Source organism: Dermochelys coriacea, chromosome 2, assembly GCF_009764565.3.
Source record: "Dermochelys coriacea isolate rDerCor1 chromosome 2, rDerCor1.pri.v4, whole genome shotgun sequence".
Lineage (NCBI taxonomy): Eukaryota > Metazoa > Chordata > Testudines > Dermochelyidae > Dermochelys > Dermochelys coriacea.
The window spans coordinates 48,363,664-48,386,255 of record NC_050069.1 but is presented as its reverse complement, the minus strand read 5'-3'; the positions used below and the strand labels follow the sequence as shown (position 1 = coordinate 48,386,255).

General features: G+C 40.3%; 1 protein-coding gene across 3 annotated transcripts in view; it reads right to left on the bottom strand.

Annotated features, from left to right (window-relative positions):
* Nucleotides 1-22,592, bottom strand: part of MMP16 (matrix metallopeptidase 16) — a 265,584-nt gene that overhangs the window by 131,967 nt on the left and 111,025 nt on the right. For 2 of the 3 annotated variants that reach the window (XM_038392264.2, XM_038392268.2), the window contains exons 2-4: nucleotides 14,500-14,648; nucleotides 6,152-6,166; nucleotides 1,779-1,901 (exon numbers count right to left, since the gene is read on the bottom strand). In XM_038392264.2, the coding sequence (XP_038248192.1) occupies nucleotides 1,779-1,901; nucleotides 6,152-6,166; nucleotides 14,500-14,648 (287 nt within the window). The remainder of the gene's footprint in view (nucleotides 1-1,778; nucleotides 1,902-6,151; nucleotides 6,167-14,499; nucleotides 14,649-22,592) is intronic. The other variant, XM_038392266.2, reaches the window with a different exon arrangement.

Below are 22,592 nucleotides of genomic sequence, written 5' to 3'. Positions count from 1 at the left end.
TTTTTGAAAGCCATCCATATGGGAAAATATGGGATTGATAAAGGAATTACTGGGTAAAATTCTATGGCTCATGTTATACAGGAGGTCAGGCTAGATGATCATAAAGGTACATTCTGGTCTTAAAATCTATGCATCATATAGTAATGTAAATAGCTGGTCAATGAATTTTAGGATGCTTTTATCCCAGAGAACATTCAGTGCCATGGTGGATCCCATAATCCTGAAGAGATTATGATAAATTTCTAGAGGACTACATACAAATCTCTGCTTTGCTGATAATCTAATGAGGTTCAAAAGAAATCTAATGAGGTTCAATAAGGATAAGTGCAGGGTCCTGCACTTAGGATGGAAGAATCCAATGCACCGCTACAGACTAGGGACCGAATGGCTCGGCAGCAGTTCTGCGGAAAAGGACCTAGGGGTGACAGTGGACGAGAAGCTGGATATGAGTCAGCAGTGTGCCCTTGTTGCCAAGAAGGCCAATGGCATTTTGGGATGTATAAGTAGGGGCATAGCGAGCAGATCGAGGGACGTGATCGTTCCCCTCTATTCGACACTGGTGAGGCCTCATCTGGAGTACTGTGTCCAGTTTTGGGCCCCACACTACAAGAAGGATGTGGATAAATTGGAAAGAGTACAGCGAAGGGCAACAAAAATGATTAGGGGTCTAGAGCACATGACTTATGAGGAGAGGCTGAGGGAGCTGGGATTGTTTAGTCTGCAGAAGAGAAGAATGAGGGGGGATTTGATAGCTGCTTTCAACTACCTGAAAGGGGGTTTCAAAGAGGATGGCTCTAGACTGTTCTCAATGGTAGCAGATGACAGAACGAGGAGTAATGGTCTCAAGTTGCAATGGGGGAGGTTTAGATTGGATATTAGGAAAAACTTTTTCACTAAGAGGGTGGTGAAACACTGGAATGCGTTACCTAGGGAGGTGGTAGAATCTCCTTCCTTAGAGGTTTTTAAGGTCAGGCTTGACAAAGCCCTGGCTAGGATGATTTAACTGGGACTTGGTCCTGCTTTGAGCAGGGGGTTGGACTAGATGACCTTCTGGGGTCCCTTCCAACCCTGATATTCTATGATTCTATGATTCTATGATAATTTTATGGGCCACATACTGTGTAGACATGACGCTTTTTGGCTGACAGCACTACAGCAGAGACATATTTTTTCATAACATATTTTATTTGCCAAGCCAAGGTCAGCTTTGATACAGCATGCAACACGTCCTGTAAATTGCAAATCATATTGAGAGTTTCACTGATAAGTACATGCCCCCATGCCTATTACTGTGTGGGCATGAGACGGCTGTGTAACTGACTCACCAAAATTTAATCAAATTCATTTATATTTTGAAATAGACCTGCAGCCACCTGCATTTGCAGCTACTGCCTCCCTCCAATGACCTAATTTGCATATATATATTAGAGCCCCAATTCCATTAGACTGTTCCTGCATTCAAAGTGACTTTTCCTGAGAAGTTGTCAAGTGGGTTGGAAGGTACAGTTAGGGGGGACATTGGAGGTTAATTTGGTGCTGCAAGCTTCAAAGAACATTCTGCTTAAATGCAGACAATTTAAATCCAAGAAACTCATTCCGTGCTTTTGCAGCGTGTGATTAGTTACTCCAGGGAGACTGAAATCAATATTTTTATACCACACATCAACGTCTGGACAATGCATGGTACACTTTTAGAAAATAATATCTTAAAAAACATTTGTTTTCTTTTAATAAAAAATTTAGTGATATCACCAAAAAGTTTATTGATTTTTTTGTACCTGTAAGTGATATGTTTGTGTTGCCACTTCTGTCCCGTTAATGCATATCGTTTTCGACGAATGTTAAACTTGGAGCTACCTCTTCTCTGGTCAGGCACACCACATCGAGGCTTCTTCATCCAACTGTAAAAATCAGTATTGCACAGTTACACTATCTTATCAGCTATATTGAGGCCAGAAAGCAAATTGCAACAGACTTATCCAACAGACGGCAGTATCAACACCTCTTAAAAGTTATACATTGTTCACTTTTACATTTGCTCACAATAATGATCACAAATATGAGAAGTTGCATAGCTAAAGAAGTTACACGGTTGGTGGGGGTCTGGGGGGGGGAGAATAACATGGGGCAACAGAGCTTCGCCACCTCCCATGCCTTTCAAATATAAATTCCTCTCCATTATTTTTTAAATTTGTGTTCCCTGCAATCACTGCATAATAGCGCTTTGGCATCTCTCATCTGGCCGAGCCTTTTAGCATTAATAATTTATTCTGATTCTAATGAGATAACCAGGATCTATATTATAGATTACTGACAATAGGTGAGGTTAAAATATTTACATGAAGATTTAAAGTCTTAATTCTTTAATCATAATTTTTCATTTCATATTCTTTCTTTTCTGTCACAATGTCTTTATGTTTGGACAAGCCCAATTCCATTTCATCAAATGGTCCATTTCAAAAACATAAGGGGATTTTATGCAAGAGTCTGGGACTGTTAAAGTAATTATATCATTGATCTCCCCATTAAATATTTGACTGCTCTATTGCCCTCTATATTAGGAAGAATAGCCACCTTAAATAGTAAATGTAGCATCTCAAACTCAACAATTTGCCTGAACATTTTGAATGCACTGTATAGCACTAACTTCAAAGGTTCTGATCCACTTTTGCCGTGTTCCACAAGAGTTCAACCAGCTAGTGCCAATTGGTGAAAAACTGAGAGCAACATGAAAGTGTGTTGAAGCTCTAGTGTTTCTGTGGAAGGTGTTTATTTGGAAAGGTGGGTTTCAAATATTTTAAGTTTTAAGAAGTATATGTCAGAGTTATAATGATTTGGTTTGATGGTCTGACTTAGGTGTACATAAGAAAGTACCAGATTCTGACATTCATGCTCTAGTTGAATGAATGGTTTCTCACTTGTGGAGTAAGGGGTCATTTACCATGAATAAAAGTATCAGAATCCAGACCACAGAGATTATGCAATAGAACTGAACACTCACAAAGTAATTGTCCAATGCAGCCACACACATAACAAGACATTTATTTTCTAAGAGGAAGACATTCTGTGGCAACTTTCTATTCCATTTACTTGATTTCTATTTTGACAAATAATTAATGATGTAGATGCTGTAGTTTTATCTGCTGTTTTCTGATACCATTATCCTTGCTATACCATTACTGAAAAGCTGTATTCTGATTAGCTTGGAGAACAGATTTTCATTTCAGGCAAGAGTTTAACCACCCTTTCTATAACTTGCATTTATCTATATATAATGTATACTGTAAGTATACATATATATATATGCATTTTTAAGTCCCCACCCTTTGATTGGCTTACAAAATATCACCTGACCATCATACAATTAATATTTAAATTACATTTACTATGTCAGTCCCCAACATACAGAGATAAAAAACAGACTTTCATTTGTCCTACAGAAGCTCTTAGTCCAGTACAACTGAGAGAGATACAGAAAAGTCTTTGGGGTTTGTCACAGTGGAAACAATGCGTGCTATTGTGATAAGGAGCACTTTTATAGATGTGTTCCAATGACACCACTGAAGTGCTAAAGAAAACAGATCTTGTCAGACAAACTGCAGACTGAGGTTTAACAGTACTAGTGATGCAAATTTTCAGTCCTATGCTCAAGGAATTAAATGTGCATTCATAATTTTTACACACATTAATACAATGCAAATCATATGGTAGATTAGCTAAATATTTAAAGACAGGAAAATTGAATATGGCGCTCTTCTCTAACATAGGTCATGCTAACTTCCACATTTTAGATATTTATATACACATGCATTCAAATCTATGCATGTCGGGCATTATATACACCAGATATATGTATATATATATATATATATATATATATATACACAAGGTGACTACATATGAGTTGAGGTGCCTAACTTTAGGCAACCAAGTTTGAAAAGTTTAGCTTTTATGCTTTTTACCACATAAAGGAGACATATCAATATCTGTATATGCTGCTTGGTATGTACAGGCATCTCCTGTAAGATGTGATCCTTCAATCATGGAAGTACGTGCAGGGCCTACTCATATCAGTAAGGGTTGCAGGGTCAGGTCAATCTTTCCAAAGACCTTGACTGGTTACATCTTCATAATGTAGCATAAGTATAGGAGCCAAAATTTTCAAACTTGGCTGCTTAAAAGTCAGACACCTAAACCATGTATAGGCACCTAAATAATAGCCTGATTTTCACAGGTAGATATCACCATCTATTTAGGTGCCTAAATATGGCTTTAGGTGCCTAACTTCAGGCAAACAAGCCTGAAGTTTTGGTCATCATGTTTAAAAATTACTATTATAGATAAATTACAGAATAAATATAATTCATTTTCTTAAACCTAACTAAAGATTCATGTCTTCCGTGTGAGGGAGTTGATGATCATCAATATTTTCAGAAGGATTCTATAGCCTCTGCAAAGATAGCTACACAATCTATACTCGTTTACTTTTCCCTGACCTGCTAATTACAGCTGGTTTCTCATGTCTTTAAACAACCTGGATTACAGAAAGCAGATGTCAGTAATTTGCAGGGATATATTATGACTGCCAGCTAAAATTTGTTCTAATAGTAAAATAATAATAACAGAGGGCCAGTGTGACATTATCTGATTAAAATATAACCATGTAAGTCATTATTGCTATCACTGTCATATAATTGCAACAAATCTTATATAAAGTGTGACATGTGCCTAGAAAGGGTTAAGCATCCTGCAGGCTAACTGACCCAGAGTCAACCTGTAGAGCCATGTCAGAAATAGTAACTAGAGCCATTCTATGCTAGATAGGCTAGAATTTTGAAGTTCAAACCTCTATTGTTAGAGAATTAGAGGTGATATTAATTGCGTGTGTTTACTTATATCCTAAATGCTAGCCATGTAAGCATACAGTTCCTGTCTATCACTATAGCTATTGATTCAGAGATCAAAATGGAATATTAACATTTAGATGACTCATTGTTTATATATATATCTTTAAAGTTTGTGATACACTGCTTAATGGATAAATTATCTTATGTTAATCCATATAGTTAATTACTGCTGAGGTATAGGAAACAGAAGGTTACATCAAAAGCCTATTGTTCACCCAAGACTGTATGGTCAAGTGGCTGCTAGAAAACTGTATAAAAGACCCTTGGGTCCTGATCCTGTCATCTCAGACATGCTTGATGTTTCATGCAGGGGAAGCTTAAGTTGTAAGGCTGAGATCCCAGTCCTACGCTGGAACACCCTGAATATGAACACTGGTCTATAACCCATGGACTAATTATGAAAGAACTCTTTGCAACTACAAAGCTCACCATCTCTGCTATTAATCTGAATCTCAAGAATTGTACTCATATCTGTATGTATATTGATTTTATAACCAATACTCTCTCTTTTCTTTTTTAATAAATTTTAGTTCAGTTAATAAGAAGTTGCTGTGAGCACGTATTTGGTAAGATCTGGAATATTTATTAACCTGGGAGATAATGTGTCCGATCCTTTGGGGTTGGTAGAACTTTTTTATATGATGAATAAGATTTTCAGTAATCCTCATCATATTTTACTTGAGTGTCTGGGTGGAGGCCTAAGGCTGGGTTACTTCAAGGGAACTGTGTTCTTGGCTTCTGGGTAATTATAGAAGCTATTTTGTGCCGGCTTGATCAATCTAAGTATCGAACCAGCTTTGGGGATTGCCTGCCCAATTCTTTCAGTTCACCCTAATTGAGTGACCTCAGCTGGCTCCCCTGGGACTCTGGTCATGGTCAGTAATTTGCAGGGATATATTATGACTGCCAGCTAAAATTTGTTCTAATAATAAAATAATAATAATGGAGGGCCAGATTCAAATTTCAGTCACAACAGTGGAGATAAAGGGGAGTACCATTCTTCTCAATGGAATTAGATCTGAGTAAATGAGATTAAAAAGTGGCTCAGAGTTTTGCATGTTTTTATATATACACATTGTCAATAAAACTTATTCTGCGTAGATGTTAGATCAACATGCAGTTACCATGCATTTAAAATAAAGGACATATTTACACTATGTAAAGGAAAACACACACACACACACAAGCACACACAAACATTGTAAAAAGCAGACATATAAGTAACAAAAGACAAGTTCTCTCACCTTAAGGTGATATCACTACGTCAAATGAAAGAAGCAAGGAATAAAGCAAAAAACACAGAACTATTATATTTTGTTAGAAACACTGTACAGAAAAAATCAGGCTCTGATACATATTAAGAAATCTCTTCAAAACAGAGTATTTTAAAATTGCTGTCTTTAAATCAGTTGAATTAGTCCTAAATGAAAAGATGCCCAATTTTAAATTAGTCAGCTTAACTGATGGAGATCAGTATTTAATAACGGGGTTCGCTCACCTGAAAGACATTGGCCTGATAAACACTGTAAATATACAAAGCTGTAAATTTGAAAATGAATCCTCAAAGCTATTATTGGAATGAGCTCTGAAGTTATGTGAAAGTTTCAATATTCTTGTAGAGAATTTTGTTAGCATTGTAAAAGGCTTTATACTCAAGAGAGGGATTTAATATAAAAGATGAGACCAACTAGTAGCCAATGGGAATTCAAATTTCAGCATTCTATCATTTCACTTCAGGTTTTTACAATCTAAATAATTTACCAAATCCCCATGATTTATTACATCTTTTGTTTTTAAGTAATTACTTCTACATAAGGTTTTAAAATGTCATAAATCTGTCAAAGACATTATGCTTGTATGCTTTTAAATTGGAATGGCCAAATTATGACCTTCATAATCAGACCATGTTCCCAACCACTAACCTGACATTAAAGGGAGAAGTGTGGCCCACACAGACTATAAATTCCAGTCTAATTCAAACTGAGGCCTTTGCACATCACATCACTCTCTAGCCTTGTATCAAATCATACCTCTCTGTATTAAACCTGAGAGGAGCTGCAATCTTCTTATTTTAGTGCATATTAAGGGTTGGACTCCTAGCAAACTGACAACATAGCCCTCAGCTCAGCTATTTTTGGTATATCTCAAAGTTTTAAGTGATTTCTTTAATGTCCAGTGTCAAGAGTCCAAATGCAAATCATCAATACACATCCTCTTTATCACAAGAGTAAATGCAGATTATAAACACTTTATGGTATACAAATTCCTCTGGACTTTTTTATTCTAAAATGATGTAGTGAATATTAACAACTCTATCCTCCCATTGATTGCAGGGAAGCTTCAAATGGATAACACAATTGATGTTTATTAAATCTGTGCATTTGGGGTATATTCTTTCCCCCAATCTCCCTATGTATCAATAGGTGAACTGACAACTATAAAGCACAGTGACTCATGCATTTCTGGTCAATTTGGAAACAGCATAAATTGACAAAAATAGAAATGAACTTTCAACAATAAAATATTTTCTCAAGCAACAAATGGGAAACAACTGTTGTTGTTTACGAAAACGGAGGCTTTCTAGGAATGTCTTTTTCCTTAGTTCATTATTTACACTTATATTTGAATCTGTGTAACAGCTTTTTTAGAGTAGTATTTTAAGTGAATTCAGCACTTAAGAAAGGTGCCAGATTGACAGCACTTGTGACTGAAGTCTTTTCTTTGGCTACAGGATACTGCACACCAAATTCTGCTCTCAGTCCATCAATGTAAACAGTAAAGAATTCCACTGAAGTAAATGAAGTTACACCAGGATGGATCCAGAGTAAATGAGAGCCAAATACGACCCAATATATACCCCGAGCAGCCCCAGATTACATATAATTACACCCTAACTTTGTAAATCTAGAGAACTTTGTACTGAATATGTCCATGATTATTATTCAAGCTAAACAGAGCCCTAGATAGGCATTGCTTCACAAGTAGGGATGGTGAGAAACTTTTTGAATAAACTTTAGTTGGAAAATGCCAATTTGTCAAAACCAAAACTTTTCACAGACACAGTTTTGAACATAGATCACAGATATCCAAAGAGAGTTTTCCAACCACCAAACTATAAAATCAGTCTATCTTGTCCTGGCCACATGAATATTTAATTTATACAAAATGGAACAGTTCAAACAGGAGAAATTGAGACCGTCTGAGTCTATAAGCTAGTGGCTAGGACACTGGTCTGTGGGACACAATGATTCAAGTCCCTGTTCCAAATCAGGTACAACAGGACTTACATCAGGTCTCTTACTTTGCAGGTAAGTGCGTAATCAATGGACTATTGGCTATCATTTGCTAAGAGGGGAAAGAGTCCCTCTTTCTCTCTCTCATTTTTTCATGGACAATTTTGAAAGGTTGCATTTGTGTTCTGATGTGGAATAAAAACAAATTTCAAAACTTCAAAAATATCCGCTAATGGAATTCTTGTTTCTGGACAGCCCTATTAACAGGTGCTCTCAGTTGTTAAGGTTATTTAAGATAAAAAAAGTATGTGAGCATCAATATCTATATTTTTCAGAAAGAAACAGAGGAATGATCTGGCCCATTTTTTTAAAGAAGGAACAACCTTGGCTACCAGAACAAGAAGAGGCAAAACTGGGAGAGAGAGTTGCAAAGACTAATGTTAGATTAAGCAACTGGAAAAAAAAAAACATTGACAATTTAAGGATCCCACTGAAGGGTATTTTTTTCTTCAGGGTTCCCTTCTCTTAGCCTTTATTTCCTTCCCAGCCCCCCAACCTCAAGGACCCCACCATGGCATTACATCATTTCCACAAGAGTCTGATTTCAAGTCCATTAGTCAATGGAAATCTTTCCATTAACTTCAGCCGTCTCTGGATCAGGCCCTTAGTCAGCAAAGATGGATGTGGTTCCCTTCCCTCCTTGTGTTAGACAGAGGGAGTCTCTGGAGATTGATGTAAGATGTTCCATTTCATGCCAGGGACTGCATTTGTGCTGCATGTGTGCTGCCTCTGTAGTAGCTCATATCCACAGCTAGTCTAGGGAACCAAGTTCAAGGCGTCAGCTCAGAAAATGTGCATGGCTAATCCTCATATGTTGTTTTCATATCCAGTGCTATGGCAGCTACTAAAACAAACCACTGTTTTTGATTTAATAGCTCAAAATTTCTGCTCATTATCATTTCTGAGTATTAAAAACTGACAATTAATATATAAGCAGCAGAGGCCACAGAGTAGTGGAACTCCACCACATCCTAATTGTTTCTGCAGAAACAGGCTTGTAGAGAGCTTCTGAAAAGAGTATTACTAGAAGCATGCTCATTATTTGACTTAAAAAAAAATTACAGAACATTTCTTTCATGAACTTTGTCAAACATCACATTCTATTTAGAAACTTGTGAACTATAATACTATCACTGGGGCAGGCAATTCTCTACACTAGAGCACTTATTCTAGTGTACCTGTGTTTTAATTAATACAGTTTTGGCAGAAATGTACATCAGATGATTGCAGAATGGCATAGCTACTCTTTTCACTGTAGATTGCAACAGTAAGCTAGACTTTCATTGATTTATTTCAAGCAAGTGAAAATGTAGAAAACTGATCAAATGCGTTAACTTTTGAAAACATCATTTCTATGAAGTGTTGACTGAGGTTATTAATATATGGATGTCATCATGTAAAATACTAATGCAAACGCCAAACAGTGTTCTTACTGGATACAATCTCCTTCCTGTTGGCATGTGATTACAATGATTTCTTTCTTTTCCACCTCTTTCTCCCAAGCCCCATCTATAAAACAGTTATCAGGTTTCTCAAGCTCCCTGTCAAGGTTCCTTCCCCCTCTGAACTCTACGGTACAGATGTGGGGACCTGCATGAAAACCTCCTAAGCTTACTTTTACCAGCTTAGGTTAAAACTTCCCCAAGGTACAAACTATTTTACCCTTTGCCCTTGGACTTCCACTGCCACCACCAAACGTCCGGGTTTATTTTTTGAGAAAGAATTGTTTGGGAACATCTTTCCCCACAAAATCCTCACCAAAACCTTGCACCCCCCTTCCTGGGGAAGGCTTGATAAAAATCCTCACCAATTTGCATAGGTGACCACAGACCCAAACCCTTGGATCTTAAGAACAATGAAAAAAGCATTCGATTTCTTACAAGAAGAATTTTAATATAAGAAAAGGTAAAAAGAATCATCTCTGTAAAATCAGGATGGTAAATATCTTACAGGGTAATTAGATTCAAAACACAGAGAATCCCTCTAGGCAAAACGTTAAGTTACAAAAAGACACAAAGACAGGAACATCCATTCTATTCAGCACAGCTTATTTTCTCAGCAATTTAAAGAAATCATAATCTAACGCATATCTAGCTAGATTACTTACTAAATTCTAAGACTCCATTCCTGTTCTGTTCCCAGCAAAAGGATCACACAGACAGACCCAGACCCTTTGTTTCTCCCTCCCTCCAGCTTTGAAAGTATCTTGTCTCCTCATTGGTCACTGTGGTCAGGTGCCAGCGAGGTTATCCTAGCTTCTTAACCCTTTACAGGTGAAAAGATTTTTCCTCTGGCCAGGAGGGATTTTAAAGGTGTTTACCCTTCCCTTTATATTTATGACACTCCCTGATAAACAAATTCCAAAATACACCAACAAGGCCATTATGGAAATAGCATGTAAAAAGGGACAGGTGAACACCTGTAATATTTTTGTATGCCAAATATTCCTTAAGGGATATTTTTTATACAAAAACAAAATCCTCCCAAGAGACTTTTGATGATGCTGTTGCTGCATATATTTCTTCTACTAATATTCCCAAAGTTGGTTCCTGTCAAGCAACTGTATTAAGTTCTTTTAATTGTTTGTCCTCTGATGACTAAGTGGTAATCTCTTCTCAATGCATGGAAAATAGGCAGGTAAAGCCCTGTGCAACAAGATGAAAACAAACTCTATTTCTACTAGTTCCTCACTGCAGAATTTATTTTGTACAGTGAGTGTCATCTGTTGGTTCCCAAACTTTTATTACCAGGTTTATTATCCACAAAGGAAGAAATGTAAAACTGTCAGATATTTCCAGCTGAAAAAAAAGTGTTTCCTCTCTCAAGATCAGACTGTTCCAAAATATTACAATATCTGAATAATTTAAAAGGACTAATTTTGTTGTTAGTTACATAGGTGGAGCTTCCATTGATTTCAAAGGTCAAATGGATGTAACTGAGGGCCAGTTTTGGCCCTGTATGTATGCTCCTCTCTCAACATAAATGCCCGATGGGCCAGATTCTGCCTTCAAATTACTCTCATGCAACCTAGTTGAAGTCAGAGGAAATGCAAGTGTGCAAGTGAATGCAGAACTCACCCCTAGTGGCTTTCATGTGCCTAGGAGAAAAAGACAACATTCCAGACCCTGTACACTGTACTTGTGTGTGTGAACAAGCACATCATGCTTTACTACCTATGTTGAGGAAGACAGATGGTATACAAGTATACAAGAGAACACAAAACAAAAGATTGGAACTGCTGTGTAAGACAACTTTACTAGTATCCCATGTGGCACAGAAATAAGAAAGGTTTGCCAATTTTCTAGCTAATGTGCCCACTTTAGTTTAGCTTCGTTTGAAATTTCTGTGCATGTCCAAATATTTTTCATTCAGACTGAAGCTCTTTATATCTGCTGCTCGACACCCAGTAGCAGAGAACAGCCACTACCTTTCCCCTGCATAATGACAGGTTTCAGAGTAGCAGCCGTGTTAGTCTGTATTCGCAAAAAGAAAAGGAGTACTTGTGGCACCTTAGAAACTAACAAATTTATTAGAGCATAAGCTTTCGTGAGCTACAGCTCACTTCATCAGATGCATTTGGTGGAAAATACAGAGGGGAGATTGATATACACACACAGAGAACATGAAACAATGGGTTTTATCATACACACTGTAAGGAGAGTGATCACTTAAGATAAGCCATCACCAGCAGCAGGGGGGGGAAAGGAGGAAAACCTTTCATGGTGACAAGCAAGGTAGGCTATTTCCAGCAGTTAACAAGAATATTTGAGGAACAGTGGGGGATGGGGTGGGGTGGGGTGGGGTGGGGTGGGGTGGGGGGGAGAAATAACATGGGGAAATAGTTTTACTTTGTGTAATGACTCAGCCATTCCCAGTCTCTATTCAAGCCTAAGTTAATTGTATCCAGTTTGCAAATTAATTCCAATTCAGCAGTCTCTCATTGGAGTCTGTTTTTGAAGCTTTTTTGTTGAAGGATAGCTACTCTTAGGTCTGTAATTGAGTGACCAGAGAGATTGAAGTGTTCTCCAACTGGTTTTTGAATGTTATAATTCTTGACGTCTGATTTGTGTCCATTCATTCTTTTACGTAGAGACTGTCCAGTTTGACCAATGTACATGGCAGAGGCACATTGCTGGCACATGATGACATATGTCACATTGGTAGATGCGCAGGTGAACAAGCGTCTGATAGGATGGCTGATGTGATTAGGCCCTATGATGGTGTCCCCTGAATAGATATGTGGACAGAGTTGGCAATGGGCTTTGTTGCAAGGATAGGTTCCTGGGTTAGTGGTTCTGTTGTGTGGTGTTTGGTTGCTGGTGAGTATTTGCTTCAGGTTGGGGGGCTGTCTGTAAGCAAGGACTGGCCTGTCTCCCAAGATCTGTGAGAGTGATGGGTCGTCCTTCAGGATAGGTTGTAGATCCTCAATGATGCATTGGAGAGGTTTTAGTTGGGGGCTGAAGGTGATGGCTAGTGACGTTCTGTTATTTTCTTTGTTGGGCCTGTCCTGTAGTAGGTGACTTCTGGGTACTCTTCTGGCTCTGTCAATCTGTTTCTTCACTTCAGCAGGTGGGTATTGTCATTGTAGGAATGCATGATAGAGATCTTGTAGGTGTTTGTCTCTGTCTGAGGGGTTGGAGCAAATGCGGTTATATCGTAGAGCTCTGTGTGTGTATATCAATCTCCCCTCTGTATTTTCCACCAAATGCATCTGATGAAGTGAGCTGTAGCTCACGAATGCTTATGCTCTAATAAATTTGTTAGTCTCTTAGGTGCCACAAGTACTCCTTACCTTTCCCCTGCTTTCCCACGTCCTATCCTTCCCTTGCCACCAACTCACAACGGATTCTTTTCCTTCCAGGAGAATAAATGGGCTCCTCAAAACCACCACGAATGCAGCTTTTAAAAACCCAATAGTGGCTGGCGCAGCTACACTCTCCCTGCAAAGCTCAATCATTTCAGCTCTGCAAGGAACCTGATCTGTAATCACTACTCTGGAGGCTGAATCCGAAACATGCTTCTGAACCTGGCTATTTCACAAGGCAGCATACACTTTCTGTTTCTCTTCCTGCTCCATTAGCTGTTACAAAGTCTTTTAAATTCCTAAGTCCAGGGACGTCTGACCCCCTCACCTCCCCTTAGGGCTGCCCTAAAAAATGCTTTGCTTTATTGCTTTTCAGTGCAATAATGCATGTGCTAGTGGGATACAACGATTTTTCCATCCTTCTTTGGCATCAGCAGTTTAGGTAGACCTTTTCCTAAACTGCCAAGTGATTGAAAAATCATTCCTGTCAGCTATTTTACTGTGAAAGAATAACAACATATGCCACATTGGCGGGGCGGGGGGGGGGGGCGGGGAGGGGAGAGGGCTGGGCACAAGAGAGAAGAATTCTTTTCAGAAAGCTTTTTGTTAATTTTAGAATGGGAGTATGGATTCATTTGCATGTAATAACCAGTGGATATTTTGCCATGATGCTATATTCTTCCTCTCTTGATATTCAAGCAAAATAACTTATCTAAAAAAAGAAATAAAAATCCCCGTTAAGTTTCCACAGAGAAAAGATAAGTAAGCAGTTTATTTGTTACAAGTGTCCAGGTTCGTTTTCTTAAGCGTGCACTACTATCCTTTTATGATTATTCTTTTTCTTTGACATTGCTTTATGCCTTTGTGCATGAATTTCAATCACGGTGTGGCACCGAGTTAGACTGTGTACCCCGTTATAAAACGCAACATGGCAAGGAAATCATACATTATACGCTCCATATCACTCACATTTCAGAGAGCTTGCAAAACTAAAAGATCTATTTTATATTAAAATAATCATGTGTGTTTATGGTACTGGAAACCATTAAATGAATGGACCAGTGGACAGCCTGAAATATTTTTGTGTTAAGGAAGAGAAAGGAATTTTCCCTGACGATTTTCCACCAAAGGGAGAGTCCCCTTGAAATTTTTATGACCACCAGAATACTTTTTCTGACATTTTTCTTATCCATGATCAGCTGGCTTCTGCGTCACCTTCTGTGTTATCTATTAGCCATTCCCACAGTTAAACCTCCAATCCTTTATTTTTAATCACACTTCAAAAGCAGAGGGCAAGGGGATGACAGAGGAAATTTGCCAACTGGTCAGTATGAAATAGAGCAGAAAAAATGAAGACATTTTCATTCCCCATTTGAAATTGCTGCACTCTTTGGATATCCCAGTCATTGCAGTTCATGTGCTTTCAAGTTCCTACAGTCCTACTTTATTTTGTTGAAATATAGAAGTTGAGAGCACTTCAGTGCCAGTTACTTACTCAATTGTGTTCCTGTCCACTTTTCCTGTCATATTAATGCCATAGAACTGCTGCATGGCAGCTATAGCTGATTGCATGGTCTCTGCAGAGCGTAACACCGACATGCTGGGGTCAGTTGGTGGAAGGTAGCCATACTTTTGTAACCATACCTGCAATGACAAGTACAGTTCCTATTACATAGAAATTACAGTTAAGTAAAATATTACCTAGTAGTTAGCCTCCATGTCATATCTGATGAAGCTTTTAATTCACCAAACATAAACCATGTGAGTTAGTTTGTAAAGAAGAAATTCTTTGGGGCTTTTATTTCACCAACTTTACTAAGGATTCTGCTCTTTTAAGACCAAGAGCACTTTATATCCTTGAGACAGTTCTCATTATTATCTGCAAGTGCCAGCTTCAATTATTTACAGTATTTATTTATTTCAAGTAACAACTGAAGCACTTGTCCCTGGCTCTAGGCACTTCCACCAATTTTTAAAGCAGACAAACTATAAAATCCACCACACATATGTCAGATATAATATACTACCCACATGGTGTATAATAATATTTGACCACTATAACAATAAATCCACAATAGCTCTTACACATAATGACACTGTTCTTATTTCATCCTCAAACGGTCATGAAGAAGAGGGGTTTGAAACATGCGAAGAAGGTTAACAAGTCCTTACTCTCATAGGCAAAAGGGTGGGGAGGAGGGGCATGAGGAAGTAGCAGAGTCAATGCCCATTCCTGGTAAAAAACCTGCCAACAGCCTCCTCCTTTCTAAATCAACATGAATCTAGCTCAGATGCTTATGATGCTCCTAATTGTGATAGTATGGTACAGGATCAGAGGTGATTACTCCTGGGGGGGGGGCAGGTCCCAAACCATTCAAGGCTTTATAGGAGGGGTGGCTAACCTGACTGAGCCTCCAAGCCACATACGACAATCTTCAGAAGTTCAAGAGCTGGGGTGCACCTGCTGGGGCTTCAGCCCTGTGTGAAGAGGAGTCTTGGGGCCAATGGAAGGTTCAGGAAGCAGCAGCCAGCACATCCCTGCAGCCCGTGTCACTTCCCACAGCTCCCATTGGCCAGGAATGGCAAACCACAGCCACTGGGAGCTTCAGGGGGCCGTGCCTGCAAATGTCAATGTAAACAAAATATCTCGCGGCCCTCCAGCAGATTACCCTATGGGCTGTGTGCCTAAGATTGCCAACACCTGCTCTATACCAAGGGTTCTCAACCTTTCTCTTTCTGAATCGCTCCACCCTCCCCAACATGCTATAAAAACTCCACGGCCCACCTATGCCACAATAGATTCATAGATACTAAGGTCAGAAGGGACCATTCTGATCATCTAGTCCGACCTCCTGCACAACGCAGGCCACAGAATCTCACCCATCCACTCCTACGAAAAACCTCACCTATGTCTGAGCTACTGAAGTCCTCAAATCATGGTTTAAAGACTTCAAAGAGCAGAGAATCCTCCCTCAAGTGACCCGTGCCCCATGCTACAGAGGAAGGCGAAAAACCTCCAGGGCCTCTTCCAATCTGCCCTGGAGGAAAATTCCTTCCCAACCCCAAATATGGTGATCAGCTAAACCCTGAGCATATGGGCAAGATTCACCAGCCAGATACTACAGAAAATTCTTTCCTGGGTAACTCAGATCCCATCCATCTAATATCCCATCTCAGGGGATTAGGCCTATTTACCCTGAATATTTAAAGATCAATTACTTACCAAAATCACATTATCCGATCATACCATCTCCTCCATAAACTTATCGAGTAGAATCTTAAAGCCAGATAGATCTTTTGCCCCCACTGCTTCCCTTGGAAGGCTATTCCAAAACTTCACTCCTCTGATGGTTAGAAACCTTCGTCTAATTTCAAGTCTAAACTTCCTGGTGGCCAGTTTATACCCATTTGTTCTTGTGTCCACATTGGTGCTGAGCTTAAATAATTCCTCTCCCTCTCCTGTATTTATCCCTCTGATATATTTATAGAGAGCAATCATATCTCCCCTCAACCTTCTATTAGTTAGGCTAAACAAGCCAAGCTCCTGAAGTCTCCTTTCATAAGACAAGTTTTCCATTCCTCGGATCATCCTAGTAGCCCTTCTCTGTATCTGCTCCAGTTTGAATTCATCTGGTTTTCTACATATAAAAGCCAGAGTCGGTGATAGGGGGTAACAAGCACGCCAATTGCCTGGGATCTCATGCCACAGGGACCCCCCCATAAAGCTTCATTACTGGTGGGGCTCAAGACACAGGTTTCAACCCCATTCATCAAGACTTCAGTTTCTGTCCTTGGCCCCAGCAAGTCTAATGCTGGCCCTGCTTGTTGCCCCCCCCCAAAAAAAACCTTCTCACAGCTCCCCACAGGGCCTCGGACCCCTGGTTGAGAATCACTGCTCTATACTCAATGTACCAACATGGCCTCCATCACAACAGTATCTGAGATGCTCACAATCTTTAATGTATTTATCCTCACAATATCCCCGTAAGGTAGGAAAGTACCATCACCCGCATTTCACAGATGGGGAACTGAGGCATAGAGGGCTCTCTTGCTGCAGGCCCAATTTGTGAATTCAAGGCTTTCCCCTTCACTCATCTTATTCATTAATCCACAGCTCTACCTCCAAGCAAGCTTTTCTAATCAGTGAATCTGGGGCTTCCCCACCATAAATGAATTTCAGGCTTCTCTCTCTCCACCTAGTTACTGAATTATGTTCCTTTTCCAACCTTCTAAAGTTGGGGTGACAAGACTAGACCCTCTGGCACCCTGAATGAAAGAACACTTAGGACACATGAGAAAGAACTATCCGGTATGACCTCTCACATAAGCAGCCACCCTAGAGCAACTCCATCCACCCTCACAAAGGAGCACAGATATGTCAGCAACACCTTGTGGTCAACAATATCAACATCAAATGAATCAGATGAAAAAAATACAGCCATACCTCCTCAGTCCTACTTGGCCTCATGTCAGACCATATGCCTGGCTGGATAAAAATGCACCAGCAGAGGTCCCACTGTGTCATTCATCCAAGTCTTGGTTATACATGCAAAGTTGAAAGCTTTATTGTTCATCAAATCATTGATGACGATAACTTTATTAACCACCGACCATCCATAAAAGATGAAGAGATGGGTCATTGCCAACACAGGAACAAGCCTCTTATATACGACTGAAATTAAATCCTCATGTTTATCAGCAGCTCAGAAGTCTTAACTTAAGTAGGCTTAAACTGTACCTGCCTATCACATCCGCAGTTTGTGTACAATAAGAAGGATGATGCTGTGATCATCTGGCTCTACAAAAAGAGGAGGTGTCCTACCAAGTCAGTATTAGCATATGCCCTGTCCACTGCTGCCTCAACATACCAACTCAAAGCACAAATGTGACTTAGCCAAATAGCAATGTTTTATGCAATGGAAGAGATTATACTGTCAGGTCCCATTTGACTCCAGCTTCCTCATTTTGGGCCAAAGTTCATTTACTTTATACACTTCTGCTCTCTGGACACTTTCTGGTTGATCAGGTCTCTGAATTTCAAGACTTTCCGGTAATGTTTTCAAATAATGAAAATACTACCTGCTGCAATGCCCTCTACAGGAGGTCCACATCTGTTTTCATTCTTGGATTCTCACTCCCTAGGCTGGGGCTGCAAGAGCAGTGTGAAATGTGAGGTGGAGAAAGGGGGAGCATAGTCTCCAGCAGATTAAAGACAGAGTGGATGGGCTTTAAAGGGAATAGGTACGGCTCCTCTAAGCAGAAAGTTGATGGTGACGCTATGGAGACCCAAGAATGAGGTTATTTTCTGGGCTCACACTTATCACCTCAGAACAGAGCAGGTGAGGGGAAGCAGAAACTTGCAGAGAGTGAGAACTATGTAGGAAATGAAAACAAACCAATTAAGTAAAGTGTGAAAGAAAAATCATTCTTGACAACACTTCACTGTTGCCTGAGACAGTACCAGCTTCTTCCTCTGGTATTCCAAATATGGATTTATACCCCGTGGAGCAGAGACTGCCCTTCCCCAGTACTAAAATTAGATGTATCCTCTGTTCTAATCCAATGCAGTGTTGTCAGGGAAGTGCACTTTCAGAACCCATCTCATACTCTAGAAAAAAGAAAAGGAGTTAGTCTCTAAGGTGCCACAAGTACTCCTTTTCTTTTTGCGAATACATACTAACACGGCTGCTACTTTGAAACCTCTCATACTCTAGGGAGCTCACCTATCATGAAACAGGAACATAGTGAAGTACACTCTTCATACATGTAATGACTGGGGTTGCAATGAATTTCTGCACAACTCTGTTACCCAGTTAACAGTGACAAAGTGTGTAATAGAGTTCACTCATTTATGAGATTAATATAAAAAGATGCATGTTATCCCAAGTAGAGTTTTCCAGGTAGAACTTTCCCATCATGCAATAATCTGTATGGGGTAGTTTTCATATATATGTTTTTTACTCACTGTTCACAATAATCTCTTGGAAACCTGAAGTGTTTTATAACAAGTTTTCCCCCCTCCACTGCATATGCATACTAGTTTCTTACTAGGTTACCAATAAGCATTGGGCTGTAACAAAATGATTCTGGGAGTATTTTAAGAAGAAATAAAGCATAGGGGCTGAAGCATTTTACATGAAAAAATAGAATTCCACACATTTTAAACAAATTATATGAAGTGCCAAAGTGACTTAGGAGTCAATTCTTATTTTCAAAAAGGGGCAAAGGTATTTAGGTACCTGAGACGCATTGAAAGATAATAGGATTTAGGCACCTAAATGCCGATGTCACTTTTGAAAATGGGACACAGGCTCCTAAGTCACGCAGGCACTTTTGTAACTGTTACCATATGTCTATGTGAAAATGTACACCAATGGAGTTTCTTGAGTTACACTACTGTCCTTCAACCATTATACGGCCTTCTTAGGGCTGCCCCAATAGTGCATGTTGTAAACTGATAATGGTGTATTCTAATTACAAGCCTACCTGCTGTAACAAACACTGACGACTTTTCAGTGACAAACTGTTGAGGCAGATCAGAAACTATTGTTTACAGAGAACAGTATAGGGCAGAGGTGGGCAAACTACGGCCCATGGGCCACATCCGGCCTGCGAGACCCTCCGGCCTGGCCCCTTAGCTCCTGGCCGGGGAGGCTAGCCCCTGGCCCCTCCCCTGCTGTGCCCCCTTCCCCGCTGTTCCCCCCTCCCCCGCAGCCTCACTTTGCCGCCGGCGCAATGCTCTGGGTGGCGGGGCAGTGAGTTCCTGGGGCAGCACGGCTGCAGAGCCCAGTCTGACCCGGTGCTCTGTGCTGTGTGGGGGTAGTGACAGCATGGCCCGCCAGCCTCCGGTATCCAGGCAGCGACGTAAGTGAGCAGGGAGCAGGGGGGTTGGATAAAGGGCAGGGGAATTTGGGGTGGTGGTCAGAGGGTGGGGGAGTGGATAGGGGTCAGGGGGGGAACAGGTGATTGAATGTGGGCAGGGGTCCTGGGGGGCAGTCAGGAAGGAGTGGGGGTTGGATGGGGTGGCAGGGGAAGTCAAGGGCAGGGGTTCCGGGGGCAGTCAGGGGACAGGCTAAAAGTCGAGTAGAGTTCGACCTTGCAAAGGGAATTAAAACCAATAGTAAAAGGTTCTATAGCCATATAAATAAGAAGAAAACTAAAAAGGAAGAAGTGGGGCCGCTTAACACTGAGGATGGAGTGGAGGTTAAAGATAATCTAGGCATGGCCCAATATCTAAACAAATACTTTGCCTCAGTCTTTAATAAGGCTAAAGAGGATCTTGGGGATAATGGTAGCATGACAAATGGGAAGGAGGATATAGAGGTAGATATTACCATATCAGAGGTAGAAGAGAAACTGAAACAGCTTAATGGGACTAAATCAGGGGGCCCAGATAATCTTCATCCAAGAATATTAAAGGAATTGGCACCTGAAATTGCAAGCCCATTAGCAAGAATTTTTAATGAATCTGTAAACTCAGGAATAATACCGAATGATTGGAGAATTGCTAATATAGTTCCTATTTTTAAGAAAGGAAAAAAAAGTGATCCGGGTAACTACAGGCCAGTTAGTTTGACATCTGTAGTATGCAAGGTCCTGGAAAAAATTTTGAAGGAGAAATTAGTTAAGGACATTCAAGTCAATGGTAAATGGGACAAAATACAACATGGTTTTACAAAAGGTAGATCGTGCCAAACCAACCTAATCTCCTTTTTTGAAAAAGTAACAGATTTTTTAGATAAAGGAAATGCAGTGGATCTAATTTACCTAGATTTCAGTAAGGCATTTGATACCGTACCTCATGGGGAATTATTAGTTAAATTGGAGAAGATGGGGATCAATATGAACATCAAAAGGTGGATAAGGAATTGGTTAAAGGGGAAACTGCAACGGGTCCTACTGAAAGGCGAACTGTCAGGTTGGAGGGAGGTTACCAGTGGAGTTCCTCAGGGATCAGTTTTGGGACCAATCTTATTTAATCTTTTTATTACTGACCTTGGCACAAAAAGTGGGAGTGTGCTAATAAAGTTTGCAGATGATACAAAGCTGGGAGGTATTGCCAATTTGGAGAAGGATCAGGATATTATACAGGAGGATCTGGATGACCTTGTAAACTGGAGTAATAGTAATAGGATGAAATTTAATAGTGAGAAGTGTAAGGTTATGCATTTAGGGATTAATAACAAGAATTTTAGCTATAAGTTGGGGACGCATCAATTAGAAGTAACAGAAGAGGAGAAGGACCTTGGAGTATTGGTTGATCATAGGATGACTATGAGCTGCCAATGTGATATGGCTGTGAAAAAAGCTAATGCGGTTTTGGGATGCATAAGGAGAGGCATTTCCAGTAGGGATAAGGAGGTTTTAGTACCGTTATACAAGGCACTGGTGAGACCTCACCTAGAATACTGTGTGCAGTTTTGGTCTCCCATGTTTAAAAAGGATGAATTCAAACTGGAGCAGGTACAGAGAAGGGCTACTAGGATGATCCGAGGAATGGAAAACTTGTCTTATGAAAGGAGACTTAAAGAGCTTGGCTTGTTTAGCCTAACTAAAAGAAGGTTGAGGGGAGATATGATTGCTCTCTATAAATATATCAGAGGGATAAATACAGGAGAGGGAGAGGAATTATTTAAGCTCAGCACCAATGTGGACACAAGAACAAATGGGTATAAACTGGCCACCAGGAAGTTTAGACTTGAAATCAGACGAAGGTTTTTAACCATCAGAGGAGTGAAGTTTTGGAATAGCCTTCCAAGGGAAGCAGTGGGGGCAAAAGATCTATCTGGCTTTAAGATTCTACTCGATAAGTTTATGGAGGAGATGGTATGATGGGATAATGGGATTTTGGTAAGTAATTGATCTTTAAATATTCAGGGTAAATAGGCCAAATCCCCTGAGATGGGATATTAGATGGATGGGATCTGAGTTACTATAGAAAATTCTTTCCTGGGTATCTGGCTAGTGAATCTTGCCCATATGCTCAGGGTTTAGCTGATTGCCATATTTGGGGTCGGGAAGGAATTTTCCTCCAGGGCAGATTGGAGAGGCCCTGGAGGTTTTTCGCCTTCCTCTGTAGCATGGGGCATGGTTGACTTGAGGGAGGCTTCTCTGCTCCTTGAAGTCTTTGAACCATGATTTAAGGACTTCAATAGCTCAGACATGGGTGAGGTTTTTCATAGGAGTGGGTGGGTGAGATTCTGTGGCCTGCGCTGTGCAGGAGGTCGGACTAGATGATCAGAATGGTCCCTTCTGACCTTAGTATCTATGAATCTATGACAGGGCAAAGGAGTGGTTGGATGGGGCAGGGGTCCTGGGAATGCAGTCAGGAATGAGAGGAGGGGTTGGATGGGGCAGGAGTCCCGGGGGGGGGAGGGCGGATAGGAGGTGGGGGCCGGGCCATGACCCCCTCCTCTAGCCGGCCTTCCATACAATTTCCAAAACCCAATGCGGCCCTCGGGCCAAAAAGTTTGCCCGCCCCTGGTATAGGGTAATTTCTGCTCTGCTTTCCACCCGCTATATTTCTGATTTCACCAGTCCTGTACTGAAGGGCTCTTCCTCTTTTTAATGTCCTGAGAAACAGCAGGG